The sequence below is a fragment of the Ambystoma mexicanum genome, chromosome 7p, assembly GCF_040938575.1.
Source record: "Ambystoma mexicanum isolate Mex_15411 chromosome 7p, UKY_AmexF1_1, whole genome shotgun sequence".
Classification (NCBI taxonomy): domain Eukaryota; kingdom Metazoa; phylum Chordata; class Amphibia; order Caudata; family Ambystomatidae; genus Ambystoma; species Ambystoma mexicanum.
Window position 1 is genome coordinate 199,414,900 of NC_090939.1, and position 25,696 is coordinate 199,440,595.

Genomic DNA, 25,696 nt, shown 5'->3' on the forward strand with positions numbered 1-25,696 from the left:
ATGGATGGAATTTACCACCAATCTCGGAATGAGGGCCATAATCTCGAATTGCAGGCGGAGGTCATAGAAAATAGGTCCGGGGGTCCAATATCTGCATCAAATGTCTCACGGGGGACACACAGGACAAAGATCTAGCAGAAGTAGTCAAAACCAGCTTTGTGGGACTTTTGTAACCCAACGCTAACCTGGAGATAAATTTTGACAGGATCCATAGAGTTGGTGCCAGCAGACAAGAACCATGGGCAAGACCGCGGGATGTCCTGGTAGCCATCCAGGACTACACAACCAAAGAAACAATACTCCTCAAGGCAAGGAAAGCGAAGCAGTTTACTTACAACGGAACAGAAATCTTCCTCTACCAATCAACCCTCATCAAGAGGAAGAAAATGGCCCAAATCCTGGCGTTTCTGAGAGACCGAGAGGTCTGATGCAGATGGACGTTCCCATTTGGCGTGCTCTTCGACTGGCAAGGGAAGCAACATAGGATAAAATCATACGAAGAAGGAGCTAGCCTCCTGGGGATCGAAGACGAACACCAGACGCAAGGCCGCCCATCAGAGGCCCAACAAAACAACCCGCAGACCCTGGGAACGGTCTACAGTGAGATCCAAAAGACCCAAGAAGGCGGTTATTAGCCACTCCTCAAAGGCCCCGCCGTGGGAAAACCTCAGGACTCTGACTAGCCTCATACGGGGATCCCTGAGTGAACATGCACTTTTTCGTAGGGGCCCACATCAGCACATATCGCCTGGGGAGGGCACAAGACAAGAGGGTCTACCTAAAGCCCCGTGGGGAGGGAAGGGGAGAGGGATCCTTGGAATGGGTTCTGGCGTACTCGCGAAGGATAGTTCTGGGTTCAGTCATGGCTTCAACACAAGGGAGGGGGAGGGTATCGGGGGCAGAGGAGGGTCTGTGAAGTTTGGAGGGATCAAGGCAGAGGGGGCAGAGAGGGGGAGGGAGGAGGGATCAAAGGGGAGGCCCCAGAGGCGAGACCCGAAAGTCAGACAACTATTAAAAAAGTAACGCCTGCATGATGATGGTCACTAGTAACAAACCTCTATCCCTAAATGTCAATGGTCTAAACTCACCACTCAAAAAGAAAAGAATAGAGAGATACCTAAGACGGGAAAGCCACAACATAGTAACCCTACAAGAAACTCATGTCCACTCCCGAGACAGAGTCAGAATTAGGTTTTGGGAGTACACCCGACTTTTTCAATTGCCGCAACCCAATAAGAAAGGGGGCGTTCTCCTGGCCCTGAAAGACGTGCTGGACTTGATGCCGACCGGGAACGATAGTGATGATCAGGGGAGATACCCAGCAGTAGCTCTGACGGGGATGGGGGGAAGTCTACACAGTAGCAACATTATACACCCCCAACTCGGGACAGGACGCATTGATCCAAAAAGGCATTAAGCAGACTTGAGAAATTTGCACAAAAAAAACATTATTGTAACAGGGGACTTCAGCTTAGCGCGGGACCCCACTAGGGATAGAAGCAACAGAGGTCTAGGGGCACGAGGGAAACCAGTGGGGACGCACAGATGGAAAATACAAGACCTGGCCCTGGTGGACGCGTGGAGGGAGTTAGAGGGCCACCAAGAGGGCTATACTTTCTACTCCCATGTCCACTGCATGCACTACAGGGTAAACTACGTATGGGTATCACACGGGTGATCTCGGTGGATACAATAATACAGTATGACCACATGCCCATAATAGTAAACCTAAAAAGGAACCGACACCCGGGGGTCTATGGAAGTGGCAATATCCAGCATCCCTGTTCAGAGATGAGAACCTGACTCAAGAGGTCACGGAAGGGATAGTGTCCTTTTTTGAGACCAACAAGACCGAAGAAACGAGCCCACAGATTAGATGGGACGCCTTCAAGGCAACAATAAGGGGCAGATTATCACCATCAAAGCAAGGAGGGATAGCGAATTGAAGCTGGAGTAGATGCTACTAGGGGCTAAACTGAAAGAGATAATGTCCCGTATGGGGACGACCCCGAGTGCGGACACTAAGAGAGAGTACAGGGCTACAAAGGGCCAATTAGACCTAACACAAACGAGGGTGGCGAAACGCACCCTCCTATCTGTGAAGCAAAAATATTACATAAAAGCAAACAAATCGGACAGATTATTGGCCAGGCTACTGAGGAGGGAGGAAAAGGATAAAACTATCCTGAAAATAAAAGTTGACGGGGACAAGGTTAGTTCTAATAGTAAGCACATTGAGTGAGAGTTTGTCAGGTGTTACTCTAAGCTCTACAGTTCAGACTACCCTTCACCATCGCTACAGGAACTCTATCAAGGAAAGATTGATCTGGTGTGACAAGCGGAGGAAGAAAGGGATGCCCTGTAGCAGGATATAACCTGCAATGAAATCCGGGAAGCAATAAAAGCCCTGCCCGTTAATAAAACCCCAGGACCAGACGGCATCACCTTTGAGTTCTACAAGACCCATAGGGAAACGTTAATACCCCACCTGACCAATTTGTTCAACCAATTTTGCTTAGCTCGGGCCATCGGAAGAGGCAAAGGTGGTCCTTATCCCCAAGAAAGGGAAGGATCCCACAGACTGTGGATCGTGACGCCCAATCGCCCTGATCAACGTAGACGCCAAGATTCATACGAAAATTCTAGCAACTAGACTCGACCAAATTCTCCTCTGCATATTCCAGCCAGATCAATCGGGGTTTGTCAGGGGACGCCAAACCGGCGACAGCATTGGAAGAATTGTGCAGTTAATCAAAAAAGCGCACAAGAAAGGAATCCCGCCCTCCTCATGGCCCTAGTCACTGAGAAAGCCTTTGACAGGTTGGAGTAGGGATTTCTGTTCGCAACCATGGAAAAGATGGGCTTTGGAAACAAATTCATGGACATGGTAAGGGCCAATTACTAGCATCCCCTCCTCCGACTGTCCATAAACTGCCAGGTCTCAGAACCAGTAGCAGTGTAGCGGGGTACAAAACAAGGGTGCCCTCTGTCACCCATACTCTATGCAATACATTTAGTACCCCTCTTGGCAGCGGTGAGAGCTAACAAAGAAATTGTGGGAATGTCCTTTTGGGGAACATCACACAAAATTGCAGCCTTCGCTGATGATATGCTCCTAACAGTCACCCAATCAGAACTCTCATTGGGGGCAATAGAAAACGAACTCAAACAATTTGGGGGGTACATAAATCAGAGATTCTCTATCTCACTCTCCCGAAGGTAGTAATACAGGAACTCAAAAAGTGCTCCCCTTACAGATTGGTGGCACAGGCCATAATCTATTTGGGAATCAAGCTAGCCAAATCCACAGAGGAGTTGTATCAAGCAAACTAACTGCCCTTGTTAGAAAAGCTCACGAGTAAGCTGATAGACTGGGGTCCCTTGTCCATAACATGGCTGGCGCGAAAAAATGTCCTAAAAATGGTTATACACCCCCAGTTGCTATATTTCTTTTCGGCCCTCCCAGTCAATGTACCACCTGCCCTATTCAGGACTATCCACAAAATGACCAGCAGATTTGTCTGGAAGAATAGAACACAGAGGGTAGCCACCAGGGTGATGAAGATGCCCACATCTATAGGAGGGCTTGGGGAACCAGATTTTAAGGCCTATTATTTGGCAGCCCAGATTAGAGTTGTACAGGATTGGCAGAAAGATGATCGGGATAAGATCTGGAAGCCGATGTATAGAGCAGTAGCCGGGGAAAATCTGGAGGGGATACTCTAGAAACCCAAGGTGGATAGACCAGCCCAAATGTACAGCAGCACAATTCTCTCCCTGGTGGGAGACTCGTGGAATGAGGCCATAAAGCAGGCACACATCACCTCCTATCCATCCCCATTCACGCCGATATTCGGCAACCCACAATTCACCCCGGGGTGTAAAACCTCCACGTTTACCAAATGGCAGGAAGGGGGCTGTCAAAAGATCAGAGACATGTTCGAGGGGACCCAGGTGAAACAATTTAACCAATGTAAATTAGACTTCGCTCTGGGGTAAGGGGAGCGATATCCCCTTCCCCCAGCAGCTACACGCAAATAAGGCACTGGCTCCACCACCCCACCATGAAAGAAGCAGGGACACGCCAATGAACCCCCTTTGAAAAAGATCTGACCACGGATCCCAGAGACAGGCGGGTGGTAGCATCAATATATGTGCAAATAAAATCAGGAGAGAACCCAAGGACTCAAAGACCTTACATGAAAAGATGGGAGCTGCCCCCGGGGCACACAATAGAGGAGATCGAGGGGGAAAAAAATATGTTCAAACATCCCCAAACTCACGAGATCCCTCAAAATACAAGAGATATGGTTAAAGAAAGATGCTCTTTCAGTGGCACTTAACACCAACGAGACTCCACAAAATGTACCCGGAGGAATCTAAAACATGTTGCCGAAACTGTGGGATGGAGGGGACGTGGAGCCACATATGATGGGACTGCCCCACAATCGCTGAATACTGGGGGGTATACAAGAGGCAATAGTTCAAGTGCTGGGGGTGGAGGCAATAGTGGCTTGGCACTGATAGGCCTTGATGAGTCTTGGAGGATGTGCCCTAGAAAGCTGATCGCAAAGTATACGTCATCTTTATGATGGCAGTGGCTCTAGCGTTGGCCTAAAAATGGAAGTCCAAGCACCCCCCCGATGCAACATGAATGGGTAGGGAGAATCTCGAACTTCGCAGCCCTAGAATGGCTCACATATTCCCTCCAGGGAGAACACCAAGCTCATCGCACTGGTCAAGGGTCCTGGACTTTTTACAAGCAGGTTCAAGGGGAGCCTGGTGCCCAAGGAAAATGTGCCTCCTCTGCTTAGTAGGTCAGCCCCAGATGGAGTAAAAATGGCGAGGGATTTCCCGTGGCCCGACCTACAGGGGTATGCACAGCAATTGTCCCCCAACACTGAGGATCAGAGTGCCTCAGGAAGACTCTCTTCACCTGCGGAACTCCGCTGGACCAGATGTGGGAAGCATGGAAGGGGGTGGGGGGCGGGGTATAATTGTTGTTGTTATGTTATGTTTAAAAATTGAAATAAAAAGTTATGTTAAAAAAAAAGAATTGAAATAATTTAAAAATAACTCCAATTTTTTGCATTTGGAATTTTGTTCATAGCTTTGGTATCATATATCAGCATTGTTATCTGGGTGGGGCAAGAGTGTTGTACAGTTGTGCACATCTTAAACCACAACCGCCCAACAAGACCAACAACCTGAATGCAGTTTCTAACAACTCTAACCTACTCCCGCTAAAAGGAGCACTTCTAAACGTTAGATCCCGAGTCGCCCACTCCATAGAGACTGCCGACATCATCCTGACCAACAACCTGGACTTCCTTGCTGTGACTGAAACCTGGCTACATGACGCTGCGGGACCATCTATTACCTTAGCTATCCCTGATAATTATGACATCCTCAGAACCGATAGACCTAACGCTCGAGGAGGTGACGTGGCGTAGCTATCATCTTTAAATCCTTGCTTGACATTAGACTAGCCACCTCTTCTCCGCTAAAATCATGTGAGCATCTCACAGTCAAACTGCAAACATCCCCTAAGAGCACAATTACGATGCATCTAATAGACAGGCCCCCAGGTCCGCCTGGTTCATTTGAAGAAGATATCACATCCCGAAAGCTCCAAACCCTCAGCTCAAATTATCATCCTTGGGGATTTCAATCTTGTGTTTAATGACCCTCATGACACCCCAGCTACTTCACTGGCTACTGCACTAACTGAGCATGGCCTCTTACAACTCTGCTCCCAACCCACTCACTCGAAAGGCAGGACTCTCGACTGGGTAGCTGCTCTTAATTGCAATATCACCCTTAAGGACCCCCTACCTCTCGTCTGGACGGATCACCACCTCCTTTCGCTAGATATCAATATCAACAACCTAGTGCCCAAAAAGTCTTTTATTGCACCGGCCTGCCCAACTAGGAACAAGAGTAACATTACAGTTGAAGCCCTAGTACCCTTGGTAGTCCCCTCTCTGAACGCTCTACTAGCCACAGCCGACTTGAACCTGTTGGTCAATACCTACAACGAATCCATGTCTAAAGCTATCAACATCATTGCCCCACTGAAAATACGCAAAGGGAAACCGGAAACTCACCTGAACTCTTGGTACACCCCTGAGCTCAAACTACTCAAACAACAAAAAATTAAACTTGAAACACTGTGGAAAACAGTTCCCTCATTAGAAAATAGAACTAATCTTACTAATATTACCACTCTCTACAAAAAAGAGATTATACAAGCCAAAAAAGAATCAACTCCAGGATAACTCAGGCAGGCTCTAGCACGAGAGAACTATTTAACAAAGGAATTAGAAAACCCTAATCCCTCTACAGATACCTGTACTAAGGATACACCTTGGTGCACAGGTATCCAGAATGCCCTCGCCAACAAAATCACGGGACTCCAAACCAAAATTGAAAATAAACGACAACAACTCACTTATGGCTCAACCTCTAGTCCAACCTCACCATTGCCCACAGCTATTAGCTCAGACTTCACATTCAAAAAGGTAACTATACCTGAAGTACAAAGAATTATAGCCTCCTTGAAACCTTCGAACTGTAAGGGGGACAGCTGCCCCGCTCAGATTATAAAAGACGCAGCTAGGGATCTATCCCCTTTAATTACCAAACTAATAAACCTGTCATTCACTAGTAACGCTGTCCCAAACAATTTGAAACAATCATGGGTTCTACCACTGTTAAAAAAAAAAAACACTCCACCCATCTATACCTACCAACTATAGACCTATCACCACCATCCCGTTCTTACTAAAAATCCTTGATAGAGTGGAGTGGCCTACGTACAAATTCAAGATTACCTTGAGACAAACCAATTATTAGGAATTCGTTAGTCTGGCTTTCGTCCTCAACATGGAACAGAAACGGCCCTTGTTGATCTCAAAAGCCAGATCGACGAACTCAAAGATAAAGGTAGGGCTGCCATCCTTCTTCTCCTAGACCTCTCCGCTGCCTTTGACTTAGTTGACCATTAAATCCTATGCAGCCACCTGTCATCGGCAGCACATATCTCCCACTCTGCGGTCACTTGGATCCAATCCTTCCTTGCTAACAGGACCAATGCGTGTCTTCTCACTGTTAGCAGCGGCCGACCCGATTCCCATCACCTGTGGTGTCCCACAAGGTTCTTGTGTTTCGCCTACTTTGTATAACATATTTACAAAGCCTCTATTCGACAAGCTGGACCATCTGGGTGTCACTTATACCAACTATGCAGATGACACCCAGATACTCCTAACTCTATCCGGTAACTGCAATTCGGACGTCAGCCGGATCAACAAAGTCTTCTCCATCATTCAGGCATGGATGGCCACACATGGCCTTCGCCTGAATGATGACCAGACTGAACTGCTCCTTGTCGGATCCCCTAACACCATCCAGAAGCTCAGCCCCAGCTATACTAGCTTCATTATTGACGGAAACACTATTCCTATCGCGAAAAGTGTAAAAACCCTCGGTTTCTATCTAGACACCAACACTAACCTCTCCAAACAAATCAACATGACCGCCTCAGCCACTGCTTGCACAGGTAAGCTGATCAGGGCCTGTAGACCTCTGCTAGCCACTAACAGTTGCCTCACATTAGCCAGAGCACTTATGCAGTCTAAACTGGACTACTGCAACAGCTTATAAGTAGGCGCAAACAAATCTGTAATCAACAAATTGCAAGTCCTCCAAAACAACGCACTCCGAGCTGCTCTTAATATTCCTAGGAGAGAACATATCTCTGCTATTAGAAAATCATGTAAATGGCTCTCTATCCAACAAAAAATCGATCTAAAAACTATTTGCCTCACCTACAAAGCCCTAAATCACCTTGCCCCTCCTTATCTAACCAATAAATTCACCTTGAAACCTGCTACCAGAATCACCAGATCCACCAACACACTATGCCTGGTGGTGCCCAAATATACCCTAAAAAGAGCCGGCGGAACGAGTTTCCCGTTTCTAGCCGCCCAACTCTGGAATACACTTCCACTGAACATCAAATCCATCCCCACCTTCCAACCTTTCAGAACTCAGGTCATCACCTGGCTACTAAATAAATACTAACACCACCTTAGGTCCTTCGGGACACCTCACACACATACCAGCACTCACCCACCACCACCCTGTATCTATTGATACTAGCTTCTACAGCTCCTGTATCTCGGTGTACCTACATAAATGTTTAGCGACATATCATATTGTCTGTTTGCTATCTGCATTAACTGTATTTTTGTAAATTGTATAAATGCTGTACAAATATTCCAATGGATTCACCTATGCCTGTAACCATATCCTTGAGCGCCCATATACCCCTGGGTCTGGAGCGCTATACAAATAAAATAAACAAACAAACAAACAAACAAACAAACAGTGTCTCCCGTTTATGAGGCCATGGGCAACAGTGGAAGTTTATCTTCATAATAGGCATTACAGCATGTAAAAACAAGACATTGGGCCTCATTACGAGTCCGAGTAACCCAGCCGGAATCGTAAAATATTAGCGGTGCCACCGGGAGATTACAAGTCCGGTGACCCGGGAAGTCAGGCGCCGGTAAAATGTAAGTGCCCATTCCAGAGTCCTGTAGGACTAAGTGGGAGTGGGGACTTGGAGGCGCTGGCAATGTTGTTAGTTGTGCTGGCGCTTCCGTGAAGGGTCTGCCTACCATGGCTGCTGCGCCCAGTAGGGTCAGACTTGTTTCCGGACCGGCAAACTTGTAATGAGGCCCATAATGCCTTTGGCTGTGCTTGTTACTAAATCTATATGTGCAACCCCTCCTCCAACTGCTCCACAACCATGTGATATAAATCAGCATATACACCGACGTTACACAAATTCGACTGTGACTGGATAAAAATAACAAAAACTCCTTTCCAGACTGGTTTGCAGACTGATGTGTGCAATTAGATGGTAGCTACCAGGCTAAAATGTAAGACATCAAAAAGGGAGGATTTTTTGTGTAGCTCACCTAGGACTTACTGGCTGGCTGTCAATTCTGGTACCTGCTCATTGACCAGCTACAGAAGTGCATAATCGTGGCATTTTGTTGGACAATTACTTACAAACCCAAATTACCAAAGTCTGTCAAGCCAGTTTTGATCAGATTAGAACACTCACATTTCTTCTGCCTTTTTTTACCTTCTCTTTATTGTGCAACTTCCCTTTCCTAGGTGAAATACGTTCCACAGCTCTTTACCCATTTTGCGCAAATAGAAACCACGTTAGTGCAGTTGACTGATACTCCAAATACTGCAATTATATATTTTTTAAAACAGGGACATGAACATTGTCTCCAACATAGCTAAACTCGCTATGAAAAATATGTATCAGTTATATTGGGCCACATTACGAGATGGGAGGCACCATGGCTGCCTCCCATACCATGTCCGAGTCCGGTCTCGTTCAATGGGGACTTACCGGTGCATTCCGACCCTGGCGGGACCGATAAGTCCCCATTGAAGAAACCATTCCCCATTCCCATAGGGCTCAATGGGGAGGGCGCTAATAAAGGGCTTGGGAATGGCAAGCCCGTTATTAGCGCTGTGGTCCCTTAGCGGGACCCGTAAGGGATGTGTGGTCAGACCACACGTTCCTTACGGTTCCCGCTAAGGGACCTCGGAATTGGGCGGTAAGGGATTACCGGCACCGGTCTCCTTACCGGTGCCAGTAATCCCTTACCGCCCATCTCATAATGACCCCCATTGGGCCTCATTACGAGATGGGCGGTAACCATGGTGCTATTAGCACTATGGCTGCCTCCCATACCGTTTCCGAGTCCGGTCTTGTTCAATGGGGACTTACCGGTGCATTCTGACCCTGGCGGGACCGATAAATCCCCATTGAACAAACCATTCCCCATTCCCATTTGAGCCCCCATAGGGCTCAGTGGGAATGGGGAGGGTGCTAATAACGGGCTTGTGAATGGCAAGCCCATTATTAGCGCCCTGGTCCCTTAGCGGGACCCGTAAGGGACGTGTGGTCAGACCACACGTTCCTTACGGTTCCCGCTAAGGGACCTCGGAATTGGACGGTAAGGGATAACCGGCACCGGTCTCCTTACCGGTGCTGGTAATCCCTTACCGCCCATCTCATAATGACCCCCATTGTATCCAGAGTTTTCGTGTTATGACCATGTGCACTTATCTTTCAAAATTATGTTTGCTACAAGTTCAAAGATTTATCACCTACGGTGTCCAGTTAAAGTTTTCGAAAACAAAAGGATCGAATGCAAAAGGTGATAGTGCATTCGACCGAAAACCAAAGGATCGAAAAGAAAATCAAATTTAGCTTTAAAAGGGGGTTTGGGTGGGGGACCCCTCTCCCCCAAAAATAAAATGTCCATCCTTTTTTTCGGTCGAATTGACTCAACCCTTTTGTCATTAGATCCTTTTGATTCGGTACTATGACCTATAACCATCACCTACCTATGATTTAATATTCTACACTCTTTAGAACAGATTGCCCTATAAAGGCAGACTATGGGCCTCATTACGACCCAGGCGGTAAGTTACCGCCTGGGCCGTGACTTTACCACCATGGCGTAAACTACGTTTACGCCATGGTGGTTGGCGGACTTACCGCCCCATTCCGAGGTCGGCGGGGCGGTAAGTCCCCAATCCCCATTTACCCTTCCCCATTCCCATTTTTGCCCCATAGGGCATAATGGGAGTGGGGAAGGCGTTAATTACGCCACCGTAAATTACAGTGGCGTAATTAACTCCATGGTCCCTTAGCGCCATGGATTTTAACACCTGCTAAAAGCAGGTGTTAAAAGCGCCATGGCGCTAAGGGACCTCGTAATTGGCGGTAAGGGGTCGGCGCAGCTAACGCTGGCGTTAACCCCTTACCGCCAGGGTCGTAATGAGGCCCTATGTCGACTACGCAAATTTACTGTAGAAACTGCCCTACATCTTTTGACTGCATGCCCTAAATTGAGAATACAGTATTTAAAATGTTTATTTACATTTTACAACTAACGGTGAGTTCATTGAATCTGACCAGTTTTGGAGTAGCATTTACAGTGCTGAGTCTCTAGTGGTTACAACTGCTGCATTTCATGTTTGGAAGGAGGCTTTGTCTTATTTTCTTTTAGAATCAAACCCTTCTAAATAAGTGCATGCTAACCTTCCTAATTTCCCTTTAACCAATGTCATTATTGCATGCTATTAATTTGCTTGCATGATTGACCTAATATTATGCACATGACGCTTTGTAATCTCTGCTGCTATTTGGATTTAATTGATAGTTTCTGGGTTATTTAAGAATGTAACTGGTGGATGTATTATTTTATTGCTACGTTGTAACGTCTTTGGAAATGTTACTGACATTTTATTGATGGATTTTTTGAGATTTTTTAAAATACTTTATTGTGCTATGTTTGATTGTATTATTTAATTATGTGCTTAAGGTTTGTTTTATAACCAAATGCACACAGCATGCATGGATTAGTGAAATGTGGCCTATCCGTGTCTCCAGAAGAAATCTGTATACAAATTACAGCTAATCCAAAATACTGTAGCCAGAATTCTTTTGTGATTACCGCACAGCACTTTCAAACCCCTGCTCCGAAACAATTTAGGTGGCTACCGATGGCAGAGAGAATACAATTTAAAGCAATATTTTAAGTACCATGTATGTGCTTCAAGGCTATATACAAAAAAAAGAGATTCTTCAACTGAAATCTAACACACATATGATAACTCAAATCTTCTATCTTTGTCACATCGATCATACAGTTTTCCAAATGGCGGCAAGGTTCCTTTTCTTGCCAACCTACAGTGCTCTCAAACATGGTGCATCAGGCTCCACACAACTTGTTTAAACTCTTTCTATTCTTCAATGTATTAAAGACCAATCTGTTCCCATTAACTGACTTAATGTATTAAGCTAATGTAACATATAAGCACAATGACATCACAGCAGCACTTGGAAACAAGGTTAAACAAATATAGGGCCTCATTACAACCTTGGCGCTCACGGAATGAAGGGAAAGACCCGCTGGATTGTATGGTGTATCGCCCTATATCACTACTAAATGTTGACGGGAAGATTTGGGGGAAAATTTTGGCAACCAAGTTGGCAGAGGTAGCGCTGCAACTGGTCCACCCAGACCAATGTGGGCTTGTTGGGGATAGGAATACCTCTGGCAATATTACTCGTCTCCATCATGTCATGGACCAAGTGAAGACACAGGAACAAGACATGGCGATAGCCTCCTTTGACGCCATGAAAGCTTTCGATTCGCTGGAGTGGAAATGGTTATTTCAAGTATGAAGGGGATTGGTATTCGGGGAAAACATCTGTAGATGGTTGGGCCTGCTATACAGCAAACCAATGGCAATAGTGAGGAGAAATAACTGGGTATCTGGGACATGGGAACTGGGTAGGGGGACACGGCAGGGATGTGCAGCTTCCCCATTTCTATTTGCAGTGGCCTTGGGACCCCTAGCGGCATTTCTGCAGCAGGAAATGATGGAGGCAGGGATTGAAGGGGGGAAGGGGGTCTGAGGCATGTAGTTTCACTATGCTTTTGTATGTATCAAATCCGAGGGTATACCTGCCGGAATTACTGGAAATATTGATGAATTTCCAGCATATGTCCGGCTTCCGTATCAATGAAGAAATATCAGTTTTTATTCCGCTGGGAGGGCTACAGGATTGCCAAACGGAGGACCTACCGAGGCTGGGGATAAAATGGGAAACAGAGTAATTTAAATATTTGGGCATACGGGTATTCCATGAAATAGACAAGACGTTTGTACATATCACAGGGAGGGTGCTGTCAAAGATGGAGATTCGGTTCAATTCTGGAAGAACTTGCCTCTCTCCCTGATGGGTAGAGTGGCACTGTGCAAAGTGGTGATCTTGCCGCGACTGCTCTGCTTCTTCACCAATACACCATATGTGGTGAAAATAGTTTTCTTTAAAATGCTGGACAGCAAAGTGGGGGAGCTATAGTGGTACCAGGGAGCAGGAGGGTATCTCTAGCGGTATTACGAAGGTTTAGGGAGGAAGGTGGACTGGGTCTACCAGACTATGGGAAATATTTTGTGGCAGCGCAACTACAATCAGTGCTGTCATGGGATCAGTCAGGGGGAGAATTTGAAAGGGCTGATAGGGGACCTGCCATCACATCGGAGAGGTGCAGAGCTGTTGTGGCATCCAATGGGTAATAAGGGTATGTCCATTGTGTTTACAGCGGTGAGGGCGATATGGAAGAAGTATGTTCGCACGAGAGGACCCGGGGGGCTGTATGATGGGAATTTACCTTGGAGCATGGATCAGAAACTACGGCAGGCGATTGGAAGAGCAGGAATACAGAGGCTCCGAGAACAGGGGTGTGAGAAGGTGGGGGATTGATTTGAGGAAGGGAAGTTGCTTTTGTGGATTGGTGTCTCAAGTACGGGCTGTCAAGGGGCCTGTTTCTGACATATAGATCGGTTGTCCGGGGGCTAGCGGAAATATGGGAGGGAATCCCAGAGGAACCGGAAGTGACCTCACTGATGCGGGTGCTGCTGGACCAAACGGGGGACAGGGCAAAGATTTCTCAGATTTATTAAAGCCCTACAGGAAGAGGAACTTGAGGGGGAACGGTAGGGGAAGGAAAAATGGGAGGCGGATATGGGATACCAGATTTGGGAAAAGGAGTGGGTACAGATATGGGGACTGGTCCGGAAGGTGTCACGTAATGCCCGATTTCAACTGGTCAAATTTAATATCATACATAGAACATATGTAACCCCAGTTAGGCTACAGGCAATGAATAACGATTTGTCGGATAAGTGCCCCAGGTGCTGCAGAGGCCCGGCGGGATTCTGGCACATGATATGGGACTGTGGAGTAATGGCTGGGTATTGAGATAAGGTGGTTAAGGGGGTGAACAAATTGTTGGGGACCAAATCCAGAATGCTGGCAGAGCTTGCGAAGGATTTCTGACACTATTGCCTCCAACATCAAATCTCAGTAGCAGCAGAGTACCTTGCAGGAGCACAGAACATTGTAGCAGACTGCAATTCACGATATCTGGTAGACTCCAGCGTTTGGATGCTACACCCTTAAGTGTTCAGGCATTTACAGGACACTTGGGGCCCCCTAGATACAGATCTGTTTACATCCAGAATGAACGCGCAGACGCGCAGGTACTTCAGTTGGAGGATAGATCCGGGGGCAGCGGGTACGGATGCATTTCTACACCCATGGAAAGGGGCACTGCATTATTCCTTCCTGCCATTTGTCATGCTCACGAGGGCCCTAGTGAAAGCCCGCAGGGAAGATGCAGAGATTGTGATGGTTCTACCATTTTGGAAGTCCAAGGCATGATGTCCAGTAGCGATGGAACTTTCTTCGGATTTTCCGAGGATAGTTCTGCATCGGCTGGACCTTCTTCTCCGCTTGACCCCGCAGCATCACCCGTTAATAGAAACAGGCTTGCTGCATTTGATCACCTGCAGGGTTTCAGGAAGAGATGGGAATTGCCAGACATTTTTCAACTCGCTGCAGACTGCATCAGAGACTCCCGGGCGCCTTCCACCATTAGGAGCTATGGCACCGCATGGGACTGTTGGTCCCAATGGTTGCCGGAACAAAGTCTGGATTCCGTTTCAGCCCCTGTAGTACAGGTTTTCAACTTTCTTGCAAGTAGATTTCAGGACGGCTGCACCTACAGAACGGTAGGGGTCTATAGATCAGCGTTATCAGCAGGACACAACAAAGTGGAAGGTGGCCCAGTCGCTGAGCACCCAGCAGTCATTCGACTTCTAAGAGGGATGAAGTTGAAGAAACCGCCAGAACCTAAATACGCGGTTTTATGGGTCGTCAGAGACATCTTTCGCCTCTTCCTCAGATAGCCAGAAAACGACATTCTTTCCAGCTCTCAGCTTTCAGGAAAGCTAGCGATGCTGCTGTGTTTAGCAGCCTGTCGAAGAGTGTCTGACGTCAAGGCCCTAGAAATAGTTAGGAAAATATTTTACCCGGAAGGGGTGGCTTTTAACATAGCGAAGATAACAAAGAGCAATTCCAGAATCATTTCCTACCCTTACTTTGCGGAAAATAAAAAGATATGCGTAGCAGAATGCATTAAAGATTATGAGAAGGCGACAGCTCATCTTAGACCGCAAGGCGTAACACTGCTGCTTATAGCGCGTAGGAAGCCTCATCATGCCGTAGCCACTGCAACGATCGCTAAGTGGGTCAGAGAGGTCATGCTGGGATAGACTTGTCCTTATTTGGCGCGCATTCTGTTAGAGGGGCGATGGCGTCTAGAGCTTTCGCAGCAGGTGTTTCCCTGCAAGACATAGTGAAGTCAGCAGATTGGTCTTCAGAGTCTATGTTTAAAACGTTTTATTTCAAACCAGTATCAGATATGACAAATAGAGTGGTGGCAAGCTTTGAACAAGCATAATGCTCACCTCCTCTCTTGACATAGAAAGAAGATTGCCCATGCTTATAGCGCAGGCCAGTCTTGATTCTATTAAAGACACGGAGGCAAGCATTATATCCCACCCAGAATGGCAAAACACTTGATGAAAGTTATGTAGTTGCATATTGCACAAAGACTTTGGCGCATTCCCACCCTCAAGGTGTTTTTTTGTGTTGTCCCGTAGCCGATGAACAGAAGGCGTCTTGAGAGAGACTGACGGGCCGCAGGCTTGGATCATGACAAGACGAGTTGTCCCGTTGGACCTGTCCTGTGGAGCCGGAGTGTCTAGTGATCCCTTGGACGTCCAGAGCATCTGATGGATTTGTTTCAATAAGTTGGACATTAATGCATGGAATTCTGTTATGGACAAGGAAAGAGGAAGGGACCTGTGGCTGGAGGATCTTATACCCTGGGAAGGCACCTGAAAGGTGGAGGAGAGGAACCTCAGGACTACAAGAGGCTAGGAGGATCATGGAACTAGTAGTACCAAAAGGAGAATGTTTTGAACTTTGACTTTTAAACATTGCTTTTACTTTTTCTCACAGTTCCTGGAGAAAACAGAAAATACCAGTTTAAATGTTTGTTGTTTTTAAGTGCTGAAGTGGCAGCAATAAAGAAAGTAAAGCATAATGCTCGCCTCCGTGTCTTTATTAGAATCAAGACTGGCCTGCGCTATAAGCATGGGCAATCTTCATTGTATTGTGAACTCTGATCAAGCCACATTTTTCACATGCCAACAAAGCAAGTTGTTTAGAAGTCCTGCTTGAAAAAAGTGAAAGCATGGATATGTACTGCATTCACCAGGGTGCCTGCACATAAGGCCTAGAATGGGGGATTGCTGGCAGACTGGCGCTTCAATGTGAGCATGTTTATTTGCAAAATAATTTAAGGTATAGCAATGAATTGCATCACAACTCTCTAATGGGTGTATTACAAGTATCTCTGTTCCATGACCATTCAGCAAAGTTTAAAGGTTTAACATCACTCTCATAAATAATATATATGCTTTTTGATTGCAATCACCTTTTGAAACAAATATACACATTTATATGAAAAAATGCTAACTTAAGTGCCCTGAAGATACGTAGGTGTAGTTCTGGGTTACGTTAAACCCAGTATGGCATGAGATGACCTTGCCTTAAAAAGACATCAAACTTGAAAATGCTCTATTTAACTTAACGTTGTAGTTTAGCTTTTGAAAACACTTTTATAAATGCAATTAAATTCATAAAAATGAAATGCATTAAAGCTTTCAAACAGAATTTACTTGTGAGGAAAGGAAAACATCAGGCAATTGTTTGTAGTTTGGTAGGTATAATGCACCCCTCTTCTGTTTAGCTAGTTTACTATATATCATTTAGAGACAGTAAATAACTGTATATTTTCTAACGGCAAATGCCCTGAGGATACCAAAGTGTAATTTTGGGTTGCATTAAATCCAATATAACATAAGATGACCTAGCATAACGAAGACATCAAACTTGATGAGGCTTTACTTTTCATGTACTTACAAATCAAAGAAGTTTAACACATGTAAAAACTATTTTTTTTAAAAAAAAACTTTGGTTTTATTAGCATTTTCTTATTATAACAAACCGGGCAAACACAGTGGTACATATAATGCAATTGACTGGCCCGTTTAACCCTAAGTCCCCCCCTCTCCCTCTACCCCCCCCAACACTGACCCACCCCCCCCTACTATCCTACTAGAACTTCAGGTTTGCGAGACTGTTCGTGTTCTCTTCCCTTCTTGTGCTTAGGAGAAGATGTGATAGGCGACCAATTTTTGCTGTCTGAGGTAGAGTTGCCGATCCCCCGGGCCGTGGGCCCTCCGTCCAGACCCCGCTTAGGTCCGAACCCCCTTCCCCGGGCATGGGGGAGTGTTTTGTGTCAATGGACGTCCCATCCCCAGGACTGCTGTACTCCGTACCAGTTGGCCAGGAAAGTACCCGAGTCATTGTTCACCATTGCCGTGAGTTTGTCCATCAAGAACATGTTCTTTACCTTCTGCTGCCATTCCTTCTTGGAGGGGGTTTCCGGACCCTTCCACCTCTGTGCCAGGGCCACCCTCCCCGTCCGCAACATTGTTTCCGTCATCCTTGAAAATCTGTGTATTTCCATGTCCTCCGGGGGAAGACCCAGCAGCATCGACAGCGGGTCCTGGGGGAGAGGTTCATCTGAAACCTCTGCGATCCAAGCTCAAACCCTTCCCCAAAAGTCCTGGACCCTTGGACAAAGCCACCATATATGTTTCCTAGATCCCCTCTGGCCGCATCCCCTAGGGCACATTGGAGATACGCCCGGGAACATTTTAGATAGTTTCACTGGGTCCCTGTGCCACCCCTGCAGTATCTTGAAATTATGCTCCATGTCTGCGGTGAATAAATTTCCGTGGAAGGCGATCTTAAAGATCCTCGACCAGGCGTCCTCCGAAAGGGTTCCCCCCGCCAATTTCTCCCAATATAGGCGGAAACTTTGTCTCCCGGGGAGGTTAATGGTGTTCAAAATTTTGTAGATGCTCGATACCGCGCCCTTTCTCGAGGTCGCCATGTCCAGAAACCTTTCAAAGGGAGTCAACTGCCTCTTCAAATTCTGGCCCCATGCTTGGTCACACAATATGCCCTTGAGACGAAGGTACTCGAAGCGAAGATGGAAAGGGACCCTTGACCAAATGATTCTCTCAGATCATCGTAAGCTAGGAATTCTCCCTCCCTGAACATCTGCCCTGCCAATTCCATCCCCAAGTCTGACCAGATCTGAGAGTTCCGGAACCCTCTATTGCCCAGGTTGAGGGGGAGACTCCAAAGGGAGGACATCGGGGAAGGCCATGAGGTGAGATGGGATGTCTGTGGGCCTTCCCTCCAAATTTCCCAGAGGACTCTTAGGGTTGGATGGGCTCTTAACTTTCTCGGGATAGTTTTGCGCGGGGCCCATAGGAGATCCCTGACCTTCAAGGGATGGGTGTCCATATCCTCTAGGTATGACCAGTACGTCCTCATCCCTTCTCTCATATGTTCTAAGAGGACCCTCAACTGGGCTGCTCGGACGTAGAGGCGGAAGTCGGGAAGCCCAAACCCCCCCTCCTCCCTCGGCAGTGTCAGAGTTGACCTCCCCGTCCTCTGGGTTTTCCCCTGCCAGATGAAATCTCGGACTGCGTTCTGTAAATCTCTAAAGGTATGCTCTGGGACAATGGTGGGGAGCGCTGTAAACAGGTATAGAAGCCTTGGTAAGACATTCATCTTAACCGCTGTCATACGACCATACCATGACAGGATCATCTTGCCCCATCTCCGCAGGTCCAATGTGATCCCTGCCATTATGGGGTCATAGTTGGTGGGGGCTAGTTTAGACAGATCCCTGGTAAGTATGAGTCCCAGGTATCGTATGGAGGTCCTACCCACTGCAACCCCTTCCAGCCTATCCAACGGGTCTAACTCGGGGTCTCGTTCTCTCATTGGGAGCAGGACTGATTTCGTAGCATTGATTTTTAGCCCAGAGAAGCGGCCGAAGGTGGCCACCAGGGACAAGAGGGGGGGAAGCGAGGAGGCGGGACTCACCATGTAGGCCAGGATGTCGTCTGCAAATAGGGATAATTTGAATTCCATTTCTCCTCTGCTAATTCCCCTGATGCCTGGGTGTGCTCTGATCGCTATGGCCAATGGTTCCATCGTAAGGACGTATATCAAAGGGGAGAGGGGGCAACCCTGCCTGGTTCCCCGTGAGAGAGGGAAGGACCCGGACAACGACCCGTTCACTTGGACCCTTGCCGTGGGGGCTCTATAGAGTGCCGACACCCAACTCCGGATGTGAGGTCCGAAACCCATTTTTCGGAGGAGGAGTTCCATGTATCTCCACTCCACCCTGTCGAAAGCTTTTTCGGAGTCTAGGGAGAGGACACATGCGTCCAGCTCCAATTCCTGCGCATAGTGGAACAGGTCTATCGTTTTGCGGATATTGTCCGACCCCTGCCTTCCCCTTATAAAGCCTACTTGATCCCCGTGGACCAGCCTCGGCATTATCCCCTCCATCCGCTTTCCCACAATTTTGGCCAGGATCTTCACGTCCGTATTAAGTAACAAAATCGGCCGGTACGAGGAGCACACCTCGGGTCCTTTCCTTCCTTGGGCAGTACTGCTATAATAGCCCCCATCATCGAGTCGGGGAGAATGCCCCCCTCTAGCACAGAATTGAAAACCCTCGCCAGGTGTGGGGCCAGGGCGGAGTGGAACCTCTTGTAAAAGTATATCGTGAAACCATCTTCCCCCGGGGAGGTCCCCACTTTCATCCCGCTGATTACCTTGTCTATCTCCTCCTCGCTAACCGGACCCTCCAACCCCTCTGACGTCTCTCTCGTTAAAGCGGGGACTTGAATGGACCCCAGGAAGTCTTCTATTAGGGAGTCTCCCTCATCATATTCTGAGGTGTACAAAGTTTCATAGTAATGACGGAAGGCCTCCCCAATGAGGGGGGAGTCATAACCCAATGTCCCCTGAGCGTCCTTCACCGCCTTCACCATTCTGTTACGTTGGACCTCCCTCAGGTTCCAGGCTAGAATACTGTCTGCCTTATCCCCCTTATCGTAATATTTTTGTTTCACCATCTGGAGGCTCCTCTCTGTTTTATGCAGGAGGAGGTCCTTCAGTTGGAGTCTGTAGTCCTCCAGGGCGGTGACCTGGTCGCGCTCAAGGGGCCTTTCCGGGGAGCCGCGTGGCTGGAGTTGGGTTATCTTTTCCCATAGAGTCTTTTCCCTGGCCTCCCTTTCCCTTTTCTTCTGGGATCCTATTTTGATAAGAACTCCTCGTAGGGTCGCCTTGAAGGCATCCCACAATGTGTGTATGCTGACCTCCCCATTATGGTTCAGCTCAAAAAACTGTTATGGCGTCTAGCACTTCCTGCGCGAGGACCTCGTCTTCCAGTAGGGCATCGTTACATTTCCAGCGTCCTCTGCGCTCCGTGTGCCAGCCCTCTGCAATTGTGATCCGGACCATATCGTGGTCCGTCCAGGGGACCGAGTCAACTCTGTAGCCCGAGATATATGGGCGAAGTGTCTCGTCCACCAGGATATAATCGATTCTAGAAAATGAGGTGTGAATGGCTGAGTAATACGTGTATGAGGGGACGTCAGACCTAGGGGACGGGATGGAGTCCACCAGGCCCAGCTCTGCGTTAATTCTCTGGAAGTTGCGCGCCATGGCCTCATCCGCCGGCCTGGTGGCTGGGGGTCCCAGCCGCTTTCTATTTGAGGACGGGTCTAGGACCATATTAAAGTCTCCCCCCACCACTAGCCTGCCGGGCACAAAGAGTTTAAGCCTGTCCCTTACTTCCTCCCAGAACTGGGCTTGGCCCTCGTTTGGACCATATACGACTGCAAGAGTTAAGGGGGCGCCTTGTAGTGAGCCTCTTACCAGTAGGTAGCGACCCTCGGGGTCCCTCAGTATTGCCTCTTGTTCAAAGCCTGCGCTCCTCGCTAGCAAGATGGCCGCTCCCCTCTTCTTAGATCTATGCGATGCACAGAGCATCTCGCCTATTCCTCCTCCCCTCATCTTGGGTTCCTTTCCCCGAGCCCAGTGTGTCTCCTGTAAGAAGAGCAGGTCTAGTTTGGCCCTTCGGAACTCTCTAAAAACTAGGGATCTTTTTGTGGGGTGTTCAGACCTCGCACATTCAAGGTACCCACCCCTAGGGCCGGCAGACCGTCAGCCATAGTCTGTGCAACTCTCCGACCGGTCGCCCACATCCTGACAAATCCCCTGTCTCGCTTCTTTAGTCTCGCATCATGATGAATTGGATATCCCCTCCCGCCCACCAAAAGGGCCCTAAAACTGACCCCCAACTTCCCCCCGCCCCGTTCCCTGAAAAAACCACCCCTGCCACCTTGAGAATACCCCCCTCCCCCCTACCCCCTACCCGGCGTCCAGCCAGTTAGTTCCGCCATTGCTGACATTTGGCCGGACCACCAGCCTGTCCCCCTCGTTTCCTTGAGCCCCCACTTTCCCCCCAGGCTTTGTGCCATCAGTTCCCCCCATTATACTTGCTGTTCAGAGTGGGACTGTCTTTGCTGTGATATCACGTACTTCCAATCCTACACCGCAGCTAGTCGGGATTCCCACGTAGTCAGCCCTCCGGGTCCCCATGTTCGCCTCCCTGTGCGGGCGGTGGAGTATTCAACTTTTTGTATTTCCGCGAGGCGGTTCTCCGTCTCCTAGCGCCCGACTGGCCTAGGCCGCCCCTATCTATTGCTTCTGGGCCTATTGGGGCTCTGCGGGGGTTGGAAACCACCACGTAATCTTGTATGGCCCCTCTTATATCTTCCTCAGTGGTCAGCATTGTTCGTTGGCCCATATATTCGAAAGACAGGGAGAAAGGGTACCCCCACCTGTAGCACACCCCCTTCTCCTTGAGTAGCTGTGTTAGGAGGCGGCACATTCTGCGCTTTGCCAGGGTGTAGGAGGAGAGGTCCTGGAAGATGGAGACCTGGACGTTGTTGTAAGTTATGACCCCCGCCTTCCTCGCTTCATCCAAGACCTTGGCCTTCTCCGTATAGTAGTGGAATCCGCCTTACCTCCTGCTCTATGCACTCGGTCGAACGTTGGTTCTGTGGTCATTTCCTCCGCAAACAGCAGGGTAATGATGTCTCTCACCACTCGGGTTAAGTCCCTCTCTGTTTCCCCCTCCGACTCCGGTATCCCGAAAAATCTTAGATTGTTCCTCGTTTCCCTGTTTTCGTAGTTGTCCATCTGCCTGGCTCTCTCCTCGTCTCTTTTCTCCAGGGCCGCGAGCCTCATGTCTATGTGGACTTCGTGGGCTACTGACGAGGACTGGTTGGTTTCCATTTGCAGGAGCCTATCCTCCACTTTGTCCACCCTCTGATCCATTTTTTCGAACTTCTGGGCAGTGTCTGAGCGCATTTCCCTAATTTCCTGTAGAATGGAGGCGAAGCCCTTTTCCATTGCTATCGTGGAATCCGTCGTGGTACCCGGATGAGCCATGCCGCCGGAGCCCGTGGGGCTGTTATTGGGTCTTTCCGTGTCCCTGTACCGGAATTCCTGTAGGGTCCTCTGCCAGCTCATGCGCCCCTCTGCCGTGCCCCCCGCAGGGTCCGCCGTTGTTCGGATTCTTTAGGGGGTTTCCTCGGGATGGTCCTCAGGCGGGCACTCGCCCCTCCCGCTCTGGGCGGGGGCCTCGCACCTGGGACTCTCCTCGTCTCATTGCAGCCTCATAGGGCGGGGGGGTGGCAGGCGGGCACACGCCCCGGGAGTGGCCCCCAGGGGCCTCCACCTGTTTGCACAGTCCTGCCTCCTCAGCGTGTTGAGTCTAAGTTCATGCGCTCTGATCGGAGCCTCGTTGGGCTTATGTTGCTGGGGAAGGGTCTACTGCAGAGGGGGGAGTTCATGCGCTCTGATCGGAGCCTCGTTGGGCTTATGTTGCTGGGGAAGGGTCTACTGCAGAGGGGGGAGGGCGAGCTGTGGCCACGGCTGGCTGGCGGGTGCTGCGTGTTCAGTTGCGGGGGTTGTTTCCCCAAGATATGCCTCCTCTTTCTCTTGAGATGGCCCGTTTCCTGGTCCCGGATGCCGGATCTGGGGGCTGCCCACCCGTGCCTCCCGCTGGGTCCGCCCCGACGGGTGAGTGCTCCGTCCCCGGCCCATTATCGAGGAGGAGGTGGTGTGGGCCCAGGGTGCCTCACATCCGCGGGCCGCTTCCTCTTGCCCCCCGCCGAGGTCCGTTGGGGGAGGGCCGCCTTCCCACTGCAGCCGTGTCTGCCTTCTGTGGTCTGCTGCGGGCCGGGTCTCCGCACTGGATCCGCCTGCCTCGGCGCGCTGCTCCTTTTACCGGGCTCCGCAGCCCGACGGGAGGACCCAGGACCCGGGTGCCGGAATTGGGTGCTGCCCGCCCACGTCCCCCGCCCGGCTGACTCCGCCGGGGGTGTGTCCGGTCCCCGAGGGCGAGGAGGGAGAGATGTGGGACCCGATCCTCGTTCGGGGGCCCCAATCCAATGTGCAACTGCCGGGGAGGGCAGATGCTGGCGTGGGAGCGCCTCACCTCTGCGGGCCGCCTCCGCTTGTTTCCCGCCGAAATCCGTTGGGGGTGGGCCCGGCCGGTGGACCTCCTTGACTTTGCGGTCCCGTCCACCTCCTGTGGACTGCTGCGGGCTGGGTCCACACGCTAGCCCTCCTGCCACGGCTCTCCTCTCCTTTACCTGGGCTCCGCTGCCCGAGGGTAGGGCAGGCTCCCCGGCGGGCCGATTCCGTTCCCTGGGCACTCGGGCGCGCCCTCCCTCTCGGTCACTGCTCCGTCGTGGCCCGTTCTCCTGTCCCCGGGGGCCTCAAGCCTCGCTCTTTTGAGCCGGGGTGCCTTGGGGGGGTCACCACTGTAGAGCTGCCCCGCGGTCCCGCCTGGGAGGTCTGGGGGGGGCTCAATCCCCTTGAAAGGCCCAGTCTCGGCGGGAGCTCGGCACCTAGGCTGCCATCACCTATGCGCCCCCTGGTGGCCTCCGTAAAAACTATTTTAACGTTGAAATTGAAATAATAAAAAGGAATGCTTTAGAACTTTGAAACAGTCAGTACTTGTAAGGACAATATAAAATCATGCTTCCGTTTGCAGCTCAGTAACCATTATGGCCCTTTTCCATTTTGCTATTTTATTACATAATAATAATTGGAGACAGTAAATATGTCTATATTTTGTAACTGTAAGTTTAATCTTTTGTTATGTGCAATGGTTTGGGTGTAATTATAAGAATATGTTCTGGCATTCCTGTAGGAAGCACAAGATATCCATGGAAGAAATCCCAGCCATGGAAAAATTCTCTTCTAAAATCACATTCTTTGAAACGCCCTCGCATTAACTATGAAAAGGACGTTGTGGTGCAACGCATTTTATCAGCAAGACTTCATCGTATTAAAGAGCTAAAAAATGAAGTTTATGAACAACAACGGACTCTAGAAGCAGTACAAATAGAGAACACGATTTTAAAACGGCTTCAACTAAGACATATTAAAGCACTGGGGAAATTTGAATGCACAGAAAATGAGCTGCATCAACTTATAACAAGACATCACAGTGAGGTACGAGCTCTAAGAGGACTTCTTAGGAAATCTCAAGAACAAGAGCGAAATGTTTCCAGAAAGCTTAAGGATGCTGACGGTGAGTTGTTAAGAACAAAGGACAATTTGCACAAATTGCAGAAACTTTCAGAAGACAAGGATCTAGAAGAGAGGGAGGAGCTTAGTATGAAAGTAGTAGCTCTTACTGGAAGACTGGAGGATGAAGAGAAGAGAATACAGGTAAAAACGCTTTTAATGTAAGGGGACTTTTGTATTCATAATGATAATGTTATTTTGTAAAAGGACATTTTCATCATCTGTACATACTGTGCTTAATAGTCTATAAATGATCAAAACTCCATAGTCATGTTTTAGATGTATATGCTGTTAGATTATCCCTGTCTGAAGATCATCCTCGGACGTGTATAAAAATCCACATCTTATCAACGTAAGTTATTGATTTTCTGATCATGGGGAAGCTTTTTTCTTTAATTGTGGATTCAGAAAAAATACAATATTACGGCTGTTACACCAAGCAAAGGAAAATACACCGACACGGGCTTGTAAAAATTCCCAGAATCTTTATTACAAAATTGAACAGTAGTCAACAAAGTACACAAATAGCTATTTGGCTGTCAATACATCACAGAGACCACCAGCAGGGTTCAATGTGAGCAGTGAACAGAATTTGCTAGCTGGACATCGGCGTATTTATACAGTTTGTTATAATGATGTCCAGCCTCTTACAAGTTAATAATACATTGGGCTAGGGTCGCGCCGGGTTCACTTTCCTAATTTACATATCTCGTGCATGCGGTTTACTTTTGAATACATTTACTAACACACTCTATTATTCTTTAATTTAACGTTACACTCTTTACGTATCGTTTTAATACAGATCAAACAAATGTTTCGCATATCGTATTTGGATAGCATTACTGTTCTTGTATACTTGTAGTTTAACATTTGCTAATTCAAGTAATCCCCTGATCCCGAGGTCAACAAAGGACAAGGTCTACATGACCCTAACTTGTAGCCTGAAGGCAGGTTGCACATTAACCCTCCTACAGAGGTTGAAGCGGTTAAGGCAAGAACAAGAGCACACGAGACGGCCATTTTAGACTACAGGGTAACTTTGTACAAAAAACTAAAATGGCGGTTCTAACTTAAAATGGAGGCTCGATTCACTTGGGGTCACGACCTTGTAATACGGGTTTC

At 48.4% G+C, this 25,696-nt stretch overlaps 1 protein-coding gene across 1 annotated transcript in view; it reads left to right on the plus strand.

Annotated features, from left to right (window-relative positions):
• Nucleotides 1–25,696, plus strand: part of LCA5L (lebercilin LCA5 like) — an 800,408-nt gene that overhangs the window by 211,829 nt on the left and 562,883 nt on the right. The window contains exon 3 of the mRNA XM_069636060.1: nt 24,195–24,718. Coding sequence (XP_069492161.1) covers nt 24,195–24,718 — 524 coding nt within the window. The remainder of the gene's footprint in view (nt 1–24,194; nt 24,719–25,696) is intronic.